General features: G+C 52.2%; 1 protein-coding gene across 2 annotated transcripts in view; it reads right to left on the reverse strand.

Annotated features, from left to right (window-relative positions):
• shld2 (shieldin complex subunit 2) overlaps nucleotides 1-12,566 on the reverse strand; it is a 178,324-nt gene continuing 165,758 nt past the window's right edge. For both annotated transcript variants that reach the window (XM_084321641.1, XM_084321640.1), the window contains exon 11: nucleotides 1-251. In XM_084321641.1, coding sequence (XP_084177767.1) covers nucleotides 70-251 — 182 coding nt within the window. In that variant the 3' untranslated portion in view covers nucleotides 1-69. The remainder of the gene's footprint in view (nucleotides 252-12,566) is intronic.

Here is a 12,566-nt window from a genome sequence, read left to right on the forward strand (position 1 = left end):
TGAGTCTTGAGCACATGGTAACATACCACCAGTCAGACAGTATGACAAATCAAATCCCCCAGGAGGAGACTAGAGTCCCTCCCCCGGGAACTGAAGATCCAGCAGCAGGAAGTCTTGTGCAGTGGGGACACTGTTCTCATCGCACTGGAAGTGACTGCGGATGGTGAGGAGGAAGGTTCGCCGGGGCAGGGAGAGCAGGGACCGGATCCTTTCAGACACCACCTGAGCGTGTTTGACCTCCGACCCTGGAGCTGAGGGGAGGGAGGGAGGGATGGTTATACACAAGGTCTCTCACACTGCAGACTGCCGGGGCAGCTGACCCCTCATTCATGTGACCCTGAACAGGGTGTCTGGCAACACTTGAGGATGTGGACTATGGTGATGTGATTTATAGGCATGCTGCTGATTTATTACTGGATATACCACTGTGTCCTTTATGACAGATATGATACCCACCAGTGTGTCTTTTATGACATTATGATACCCACCACTGTCCTTTATGACAGATATGATACCCACCACTGTGTCCTTTATGACAGATATGATACCCACCACTGTGTCCTTTATGACAGATATGATACCCACCAGTGTGTCTTTTATGACATTGATACCCACCACTGTCCTTTATGACAGATATGATACCCACCAGTGTGTCTTTTATGACAGATATGATACCCACCACTGTCCTTTGACAGATATGATACCCACCACTGTGTCCTTTATGACAGATATGATACCCACTGTTGTGAAGGGCCAGATTAAACCGAATATATATATTTATTTATATATATATATTTAATTGTATTTGTATATTCTCTAATATTCCCTGATATCCCTTGTATATTCCTTGTACAATATGCATTGAATATCCATTCTAGCCTACTGAACATCCCATAATAGTCTCCATTCTACTATTGGTCGAGACCTTGGTGCCAGGCTGCCATACCCCTCAGACCCAGTTCAAACGTACCGCTCCACATGTACGAACAAGTCCTAGTTCCGCGTAGGAATCTGGCTACCGCACCACTAATGGGACTATTTGTTCATAGTGCGTATATATACTGCGCTACTAAAGTAGGACTTTCTTTTCAGTCCAGTTTCTTACCCTCCAATAGAGTCACAGACGTAAAGCCTCCCCGCGACGCCACGTGTGGGAGTAAGGCCAAGTTCGCCTACCATCGGTATTGAGACATTGTGTATATTAATATTTGAATAGTCATATTTGGCACTATATCGTCGAGTTGGACGTAGTCTATTAAGCTAATAATAGTCTGTTAATATATAGTGCTTCGTGCGGTGAGAATACTACCGTAGTCAGTACCCCATCGTTTCGGGCAGAGAACTGGCTGCTTACCCAGGGTGGTTGACCCCATGTGAAGCTGCACCCGAGGAGCCCCAGAGCCGACGAGCGAGTGGACCTGTATACCGGATTATTCTACCGACGACAGCCCGCCTTCCCAGGCACGGATTATGCTTTGTATACTTTGATTATTCCATGGATAAAGACCCCCGACACTGCCGTGTGTTGGAACCCCCCCCCCTGGAGAGGACGCAAGGTGAGGAGACGCTCTGCAAGACGAGGTCGCTTCACGTCTCTCCCCCGTGGACCGGAGAGAGCCGGCCCACAAAGAGTCCACCTGCTTTCATCTGTGGTCCAAGGATCGCCGGCGCATTGAACGGCACTACAGTGGGTTCACCTGGGATACCCTTGGCCGGACGAGGCAGCCGGATTCTACCCCCCCCCCCTCCTACTCCTGTCGGCTTACAAGCGACCGGATTAACCCCCTCTAGTGTATCTAGTATATAATCATTAAAGTATCATTGCTGTTATTCCTTAACTATTCCAGGTCGTATATTTACCACCTGCGCCTTCAGAGATTGGACATTCTCTATTGATATACCGACGAATACTCTTTGCCATAAAAGTGCATACTATTTCAATTCATAAATGTAATTAAGTGATTAAGTGCTTGTTCTACACACCATCGCTGTGTAGAAATAAAGACCTGTTTCGACTTCGTACATTTGTGTTGGATCCGTTTCATCTACGTGAGAGTGTTTATGATAATATATTTATGCCGTGTACTGGGTGGCCGAATATTAAGTACAAAGGTAGTGGTAGTAAGTATCATATCTAGTAATACAGTCAGGGAATTGTACCCCTCAGTTACAATTGGTCCTTCGAGCCGGATGGGTAATCAGTGTAATATTAATATAGTGTTATTAATATTGAAATGGCCTATGATGAACACTCCACGAAACGATCCTCCTAACCAACGCCCGCAGCGCGAACGACGGCTCCCTCAGTACTTAGAGGCTTACGCTGTCAGTCAACAACCTAGTCTTCTACTAACAGTAAACGCGGTAAAACTAGAAAGTAAAAGTATGTCTAACCCCAACGCCCAGACTACCCCGACCATAGAGGCCCCTACGGGCTCTAATGTAACTGACCAAGTTCACGGTGGGGACCAGTGGGAACCAGACATGACTTCACACCCCGCCAGTACTGAAGAAGTAGTCCCCGATGAGTCCCGGGAGGAATACAACGCTACCGAGAGAGAACTCGGCACGGAAGAAGACGGGGAGAGCACCGTGGAGATAGAGCTCCAAGGCTCCGCAAGGAGTACCCCGAGGGAAGGCTCCCCTATACAACCGCCTTCTCCCAGCGAGGCAGAGAGGACCCTACAGCAGGCCTTCCTCATCAGCCTGAACGCCGCTGCTGAACGCGACCGACTGCAGATCCAGCAGCGAAGCGAACACGAGCAGATACGTCTAGAAATAAGACGCATTCAGATGGAAGAGAATGTGGCCCGAGAACGAGCCGGTGCTCAACGGGACGCAGCGCGCGACAGACAGCAGTCGCAACTAATAGAACAGCTGATCAGACGGACAACACCCTCTCCCTCCGCCAGAGGCTCCAGGAACTCGTCTAGACACACCTCCAGGGCGGCATCCCCTAGCCGAGTAAACAACCCTGAACCCTGACCAACAGACGAGGTCTATACCCCCCACAGACCACCTCCCCCCACCGGTCCAAGCGAGACCTAGCAACCGGGAAGGAGCAGCATATCCTGTGGAGAGGCTAAACCAGAGACTACAAGCACTGGATGACCTAACTGAAGACGAAGAGGAAGAGGAGGAGAACCACGCCCGAAGACAGCACAGTACTCTACCGGACCAGGAGGTCCGGTACAGCCCAGGCTATACTCCCGCGGAGCTGCGCTACAGACCCCCGACTCTATACACGGGTGAGCACGACCCGCACCGAGGAACAGCACCTGGACAAGCGGGCCATGGTACACTGCCGGTACCAGCCCATACCAAGGAGCGGGAGGAGACTCGCCTAGGAGGCCTCTCCCCCAACGCTCGCCGATGTATCCACAGTCAGCGTCATACATTGGCACGCCTATGGTACCCGACTTCACCCAAGAGAACCGGGCCCAGTATACAGAACTCCGCATGTGTCTGGAGACCATGTTGGTGGATGTATTGGATGAACGCCACAAATACGCCATCCTACTGAAGCACTTAAAGGTACCCCGCGCACATAATATAGCGCTCGCCTACGCGACTTCCACCACCCCATACACAGCAGCGCTGGTAGCATTGGACCAGAGGTATGGGCGCATATGGGATTACGTGATCCAGGAGATCCGACACATCGACCGCTTACCCCCAGCAATAGACAATCGAGCACTGGACGACCTGTCCATCAGAGTGCAGTCCCTGGTAGGGATGTTGGGAGCGCAAAGAGAGAAGGGGAGGCATGAACTTTACGCCAACTCAAATGTGGAAAGGATCCTGGAGAAGCTGCCGCCCGCTCGTCAGGAGCGCTTTAGGCGGCAGAGGGACCACAGAGACCCGAATGGCCCCGAACCGAACCTCCTCGATCTAGCAGACTTCCTGGCGAGAGAAGTCAGCAGCCTACGGCTAGATACATTCGGACGGAGCACCCCTGGCTCCAGAGAAGGAACCAGACGACTAAATGATGGAAGAAGATCGGTGACTGTGATGCACCAATCGGAGTCAGTACCGAGCAGCAGGAGCCACAGTACCCCCTCCAGAACGGAGAAGTGGAAGATAGTGTGCCCCTACTGTGAGAAAGAACACTGGCTAGCGCAATGTGACTCCTTCCCCAAGCTGAACGCGGAGGAAGCAGGTCAATGGATAAAGTCCAACAAGCGCTGTTTTCGCTGTGCGCGCTCACACATGGCAGCCGAATGCCGCTTAAAGAAAAGGTGCACCAAGTGCGATGGAGCCCATCTGGACATATTTCACGACAGTAACAGACGGCGCCCTTCACCTGCACCATCCAGCCGCAAAGCGAGCGTCATGTACATCGATCCCGCCAGCAGCAGTGGAGCCCGAGTACTCCTAAAAGTAGTGCGTGTGACACTAAGCTACCAGAATAAAGTCCTGGACACTTACGCCGTCCTCGATGACGGGTCAGAGAAGACCCTGCTGCTCGCCTCCGCTGCGGCCCAGCTAGGGCTGCGGGGAAGCGAAACCCAAATGACAATTCGGACAATAAGACGAGATTTGAAGACGATAAAGGGCGAGAATGTCTCATTCTCTATCGCAGCAAGCGGCCAGCCTGAGCGACGGTACCAGATTGCAGACGCTTTCACCAGCCAAGAAATAGGACTGTCGCGGTACACATACCCCATCGCCAAGCTGATGGAGAAATATGCACATCTGCGCAAGTTACCGATCCCGCTCATAGACAATGCTATGCCGACCCTGTTGATAGGCTCCGACCATGCAGACCTCATTGTCCCGATAGACCGGGTTCATACCGGACCCCGAGGCTGTCCTGCAGCAGTCGAGACCCGTTTGGGATGGACTCTCCAAGGCCCGCTCGCCAAATCTCTCAACCGAAGTACAGCCACTAGATGTCTCCACTCCCGAGTCACAGAGGGAGAAACCGCACTCCTGCAACACGTAGAGCGGCTATGGACCTTGGAACAAATGCCCTTTAAGAACGGAAAGAAAGACATTCGCTCTAAAGATGACATTTACGCCATTCACCTCCTCGAGACAGGGACCAAGAGAGTCCCGGTCAACGGCGTGTTGAGATACGCCACGCCACTCCTGCGGCGAGAAGGAATGCCTACTTTCCACGCCAAGACAGACGCCACAGAACGGTACCTGCTGAACACGGAGCGGCGCTTAGCCAAGAACCCCGCCCAAGAGAGTGTATACCGCGCTGAGATTGAGAAGCTCATCACAGCGGGACACGTCACAAAGATGGACATTAAAGAGGCTGACCAGACCACTGAATCGTGGTACGTGCCCCACCACAAGGTCCATCACAACGGTAAAGACCGCATAGTATTTAACTGCAGCTACCAGATCGGATCCCAAAATCTAAATAAAGAGTTACTGCCCGGTCCCACACTCGGCCCCTCCCTACTCGGCGTTCTACTCCGCTTCCGCCAGGAAAAGGTGGCCATCAGCGGGGACATTAAAGGAATGTTCCTGCAGGTGAGATTAGTAGAGGCGGACAAGCCCCTGTTACGGTTCCTATGGAGAGAGAAGCCAGGAGATGAGCACCCAGCCATCTACCAATGGGAAGTCCTCCCCTTCGGAACGACGTGCAGCCCCTGCTGTGCGACATTTGCACTACAGAAACATGTAGCAGAGGACCCAGCAGCGGACGAAGAGGTCCGACACAGCGTAAAGAACAGCTTCTACGTAGACAACTGTCTACAAAGCCTTTCAACCCAGGAAGAAGCCGAGGCTCTCCTGATTAAACTCCGCGCCTCATTGATCAAAGGCGGCTTTGATCTCAGGCAGTGGGCCAGCAGCGATCCGCAAGTACTGCGCAGCCTCTCCTCCGAGGACAAGGCAGCCAGCAGCGAGACCTGGATGGCTACAATCCCGGGAGAAGCCCAGGAGATGACCCTGGGATTGGTGTGGCGATTCAAAACAGATTCGCTTCACTACAGACACAAGCCCCTGACTACGGAGCAGGGAAGGCCGGCGGCGGCGCCGACCACCAGACGGAGTGTGTACACAACACTCGCCCGACAATATGACCCGCTAGGATGTATTCTACCGTACACCACCAGGGCAAAAATGATTGTACGAGCATTGTGGGACAAGGACCAGGGCTGGGACGACCCCATTCCCGCACACCTTGCATCCACCTGGAGAGAGTGGGAGATGGAGCTCCACTCACTCCCAGGCGTTAATATGCGCCGAAGCTACTTCCCACCCACGGTGAGGCCAGAGACATGTAAAATGGACTTACACGTCTTCAGTGACGCCTCAGAGGTCGCATACGGATCAGTAGCCTACTTGCGGGCCCAAGACCAGGGGGGAGAGATCTACACAGCATTTGTCCTCGCCCGCTCGAGAATAGCCCCACGCAAGCAACAATCTATCCCACGTCTAGAGCTCTGCGCAGCCCTAGCCGGAGCGCACCTAGCCACGCTCATCCAACGTGAGCTCACCATACCGGTGTCTAGAACAATCCTGTGGTCAGATTCCACGACGGTACTCGCCTGGATCAAATCGGACTCATGCAAGTACAAAGTCTTCGTGGGAGTCAGAGTCACCGAGATTCAAGACTTAACCGAAGAGTTAACCGGAGAAACAGAGTGGCGCTACGTTGATACAAAACAGAACCCAGCTGACGTCATCACCCGGGGGATGCCCCTGGATGACCTCACCCGTCGCAATGTCTACAGTGACGGCCCCGCATTCCTAAGACTCCCGGAAGGACAGTGGCCCATGCCTATCCCGAGGGAAGCAAGTCCAGAGGAGGTGGAAAATAAGAAGTCTGTGTTCTGTGGATTGAGCACCGTAGCCTCCACCGACCCTAACATAGACGATTGCACGTCCATAGAGAGTGCACAACAAAGAACATTCCTGCGGTACCACCCGGAGTGCAAGTCCCCCGCTGATATGTCAGCAGCTAACTACGAGGAAGCAGAATTGCTTCTACTGCAGCGAGCCCAGAGAGACTCGTTCCCCGATGAATTGGCCTGTCTACAGGGAGGAAAGCCCGTCCCATCCGACAGCAGATTAATTCACCTGGCCCCCGAGAGCGACGCTCATACCCTCATCAGAGTGGGTGGTCGCCTACGCAGAGCCCCCAACACACTCCTGATGGGGCGGCTAGATCCTGCATTACCCCAGACAATGTACCGGCCTGAAGAAGCGAACGGCCGACGAATGTGGAGGTACAGCCAAGTATTAGCCGACAAGTTTTGGAACAGTTTCCTACTGCACTACCTACCGTCTCTACAGACCCGCCAGAAGTGGGTAAAGGAGAGAGACAATTTGACAGAAGGAACAGTCGTCATGATTATTGATCAATCACTGCCCAGAGCTATGTGGCCGGCCGGCCGCGTAAGCAAAGTGATCACCGGTGCCGACGGCAAGGTCCGAGCAGCTGAAGTGCTCGTCCAGGGTCGCACTTACACCTGTCCCGTGGCGAGGCTCATAGAACTGCCTCGACTCCCAGACACAATCGATGATGACCATGACCCTACAACCCTATGACTTTGTGAAGTTGACTGACCCCTACAGCAAACCCTTATGTGTAAATAGACAACGCGATTAATCTGTCTCTGTTTAACTGATTAGGTCTGGGACCTATTCAGGGGGTGGCTGTTGTGAAGGGCCAGATTAAACCGAATATATATATTTATTTATATATATATATTTAATTGTATTTGTATATTCTCTAATATTCCCTGATATCCCTTGTATATTCCTTGTACAATATGCATTGAATATCCATTCTAGCCTACTGAACATCCCATAATAGTCTCCATTCTACTATTGGTCGAGACCTTGGTGCCAGGCTGCCATACCCCTCAGACCCAGTTCAAACGTACCGCTCCACATGTACGAACAAGTCCTAGTTCCGCGTAGGAATCTGGCTACCGCACCACTAATGGGACTATTTGTTCATAGTGCGTATATATACTGCGCTACTAAAGTAGGACTTTCTTTTCAGTCCAGTTTCTTACCCTCCAATAGAGTCACAGACGTAAAGCCTCCCCGCGACGCCACGTGTGGGAGTAAGGCCAAGTTCGCCTACCATCGGTATTGAGACATCGTGTATATTAATATTTGAATAGTCATATTTGGCACTATATCGTCGAGTTGGACGTAGTCTATTAAGCTAATAATAGTCTGTTAATATATAGTGCTTTGTGCGGTGAGAATACTACCGTAGTCAGTACCCCATCGTTTCGGGCAGAGAACTGGCTGCTTACCCAGGGTGGTTGACCCCATGTGAAGCTGCACCCGAGGAGCCCCAGAGCCGACGAGCGAGTGGACCTGTATACCGGATTATTCTACCGACGACAGCCCGCCTTCCCAGGCACGGATTATGCTTTGTATACTTTGATTATTCCATGGATAAAGACCCCCGACACTGCCGTGTGTTGGAACCCCCCCCCCTGGAGAGGACGCAAGGTGAGGAGACGCTCTGCAAGACGAGGTCGCTTCACGTCTCTCCCCCGTGGACCGGAGAGAGCCGGCCCACAAAGAGTCCACCTGCTTTCATCTGTGGTCCAAGGATCGCCGGCGCATTGAACGGCACTACAGTGGGTTCACCTGGGATACCCTTGGCCGGACGAGGCAGCCGGATTCTACCCCCCCCCCTCCTACTCCTGTCGGCTTACAAGCGACCGGATTAACCCCCTCTAGTGTATCTAGTATATAATCATTAAAGTATCATTGCTGTTATTCCTTAACTATTCCAGGTCGTATATTTACCACCTGCGCCTTCAGAGATTGGACATTCTCTATTGATATACCGACGAATACTCTTTGCCATAAAAGTGCATACTATTTCAATTCATAAATGTAATTAAGTGATTAAGTGCTTGTTCTACACACCATCGCTGTGTAGAAATAAAGACCTGTTTCGACTTCGTACATTTGTGTTGGATCCGTTTCATCTACGTGAGAGTGTTTATGATAATATATTTATGCCGTGTACTGGGTGGCCGAATATTAAGTACAAAGGTAGTGGTAGTAAGTATCATATCTAGTAATACAGTCAGGGAATTGTACCCCTCAGTTACACCCACCACTGTGTCTTTTATGACAGATATGATACCCACCACTGTGTCTTTTATGACAGATATGATACCCACCACTGTGTCCTTTATGACATATATGATACCCACCACTGTGTCCTTTATGACAGATATGATACCCACCACTGTGTCTTTTATGACAGATATGATAGTCAAGTCAAGTCAAGAGTTTTAATTGTCACGGCATACAGGTATACAATGAAATGCGGGTGGTCTTGCCCGCAACGATGTGCAATACAGTGGTACAACATAATAGAATCAAAAATGAAAAAACATTGTGCAGTAAACAGGTAACAGGTAACATGGAGTGACATCACGGTATCTGTACATAGTTATTTACAGAGCATATGGGACATGCTAGTTAGCTTTGGTAGTGCAATACACTGTTCCTGTTATTCTAATTTAAAGTGTCCTTTCCTTTGGCCATAAGTGTGCGTGTGTGCGACATGAGTGTGTGCCCGCTCATGTTAAAGTGTTAAGTGGCTGCTCGTGTGTGAGCGTGCACAGCGTGCGTGACGTGTGTGTGTTCATGTGTGCTTATGTGTGGATAGTTCAATGTTCTGAGCACTCAATGTTCATTGTTCATGGCTCTGATGGCCTGGGGGAAGAAGCTGAGCCTCAGCCGCTCTGTCCTAGTAGCTGGGGTTCGCAGGCGTCTGCCTGACCTCAGCAGCTGAAACAGGCTGTTATTGGGGTGGTGAGGGTCTTTCATTATCCTGCAGGCTCTGGATTTGCACCTCTTGTTGTATAGAACCTGCAGGGGGGGTAGTGCAATACCCGTGGTACGCTCGGCTGAGCGCACCACTCTCTGTAGGGCCTTCTTGTCCTGTGCCGTGCTGTTTCCATACCAGGCAGTGATGTTTCCGGTCAGGATGCTCTCTACAGCTCCTGAGTAGAAGGACTGGAGTATCTTCCCCGATACTCTGAACTTCCTTAACTGTCTCAGGTGGTAGAGGCGCTGTTTCGCCTTCTTTACTACTGTGTCTATGTGTGTTGACCATGTCAGGTCCTCTGAGATGTGGACCCCCAGGTACTTAAAGCTGCTCACCCTGTCCAAGGTGGCCCCGTTAATCATCAGTGGTGTGTGCATCTCCTGCTGTCCTCTCCTATAATCCACGATCAGCTCCTTGGTTTTACCAATGTTCAGGAGCAGGCTGTTGTCCTGGCACCAGCGTTCCAGTACCTCAACCTCCTCCCGGTAGGCCTTCTCGTCGTTGTCCGAGATCAGCCCCACCACCACCCTGTCGTCTGCGAACTTCACTATGGAGTTAGAGCTGAACTTGGCCACACAGTCGTGTGTGTAGAGTGAGTACAGCAGGGGGCTCAGAACACAGTCTTTTATGACAACAGTCTTTTATGACAGATATGATACCCACCACTGTGTCCTTTATAACAGATATGATACCCACCACTGAGTCCTTTATAAAAAGGTTGGAGGGCCATCTCTGGTTGAAAGGCGTAACTATAATTGGAATGTGTTTATTTTTAAAGCCCTTATTGGTAAACGATAGGTTATGACTATAACCAAGTTCTGTTAATAGTGGTGACGCTCGGCATCACTCATGCACTATCCTCGCATACGTGCACGCGCACTGAATAAAATTCCACAATGTACCTTTATCCCAGTATTCGTCTGACCACACCCCTCGTTAGCTTACCTTCATAAGCAGGTGTGTGGTCACCTGCTCTCCTCCTTCCCAAGCTTTCACCACAAGGTGAGATCAAGGGCTACAGCGGCGTCGGATGCCGAGCGTCACCACTATTAACAGAACTTGGTTATAGTCATAACCTATCGTTCTGTATCATAGTGGCTCCGCTCGGCATCACTCATGCACAAGGGAGGCCGAGCGGGAGCCACCGGCCGACAAATACACCCCGCTGAAAGCCCCCCACAACCATCAGAACAGGGAGGGCCGAGCCCCCCCGACCCCCCCTAATGGAGGGCACCCCCCCTATTAGAGGTTTCCCGGGAGGGCGACGGACCCGACCGTGCGAAGAGGCACTCAAGCAACTCAACACACAGGGTGAGCAGACCATGGCCTGACCCCACGACTACACACACGCACAACCCGCATGCCACCCGGGAACGAACGGAGGGAACAACCTCGTTACTGCCCCCAGAAACACGGGGTCAAGGGCAAACCCAACCCCGTGGCAAGGCCGTAGCAGCGGAGCGCGAAGGAAGGCCCAGACCCACCAAAGGGACTGGACCCCCTGGAACGGGGGCCCGGAGAGGTCCATGATGCCAGCATCAAGACCCCACCAGGTGGGCACTTAGTGACCCCGCCCCCCAGATCGCCAGCGTATTCGGACAAAGGCCCCTCAGCCGAGCGGGCCCTGTCCCCCCAATAGTACACCGCCTGGCACACTGACCCTGCAGAACAGGCAGTCAGCATGGCCGTAAGCACACAAAAAAGGTTAACCAACGGAAGCAGGCAGCGCACCGGGGAAAAACCAGGCAACAGGCTGTTAACCCGAGCCTGGAGACTGCGGACGAGACAGGCGCCAGAGGGGACAGCTGAACACAGCCGCCCCGGCGGAAGGGGCGTATGCTGGCGTCGTTGCATGACCAAGCCTCCATTTAAAAAAAAAAACCACCCAGAGGGGTTGAGGCAGAGAAGGCTGACATGATTGGCAGACGTCATGAACGTGCAGGGGCACCCTCAACCGGGTAACCCGGGAGTTGACACTGCTCCAACACACCAGGGAATTAACCACCTTGGTGTTACCCAATGCGGTGGTTGTTCCTATAACCCCTCAAGAAAAAACTCCAAAACATACCTGCGGGTATACACAGTACAAGTGTTTCAGTTTTCAAAAAAGGGTTAACCCAGGCCTACGGGTCGACGAAACATTACTTCGGACCGGGCCCGGCGATACGGGGAGCACAGGATCCCCCGAGGAGGTCAAAGACCACCCCAACAGGCCCCTCTTCGCCACGCGTAAGAGAAGAGCGAAAGAAATGGAGAACCAGCCCCAACACCCCGTACTTGGTATTCCCAGGAGGTCACCCAACCAAGTACTAACCAAGACCAACCTGCGTGGCGGCCGAGATCTGCCGAGATCGGGCGTGTACAGGTTGGCACGGCCGTAAGCCATTACGACAGTGTAGAATACAATGTACCCAACAAGGGCTCCATAGCGCTTAACCCTGTGACACCCGGACCGACCTGGCATTTTTCCCCCTGAAAAAAGCCCAAGTCCCTCAGGGTACCAGAACAGCAGATCTGAATCCCCGGCGGACAACGGGTGCAACTGATCCGGACCAGCGTGTCCAGAACCAGTCCCGTGCCCTAACCACGCCGATCTGCCAACCCCAGGAGAAGGGGCAGACATGCGTGTTGATCTTAAACACGAAAAGAAGGCGCCACCCAGACGTTCGGTGCGAACCGCGCCCGGCGGCCCACCCCCAGGGCGTGAAACCCTTCTACGTATGTTCAGATCCATTCTGTCATCATCCCCCGATATGAACGAGAATCCGTCGACAACCACACAGGTCTTCGG

Source organism: Notolepis coatsorum, assembly GCF_963971535.1.
Source record: "Notolepis coatsorum genome assembly, chromosome: 9".
In the NCBI taxonomy this organism is placed as follows: Eukaryota; Metazoa; Chordata; class Actinopteri; order Aulopiformes; family Paralepididae; genus Notolepis; species Notolepis coatsorum.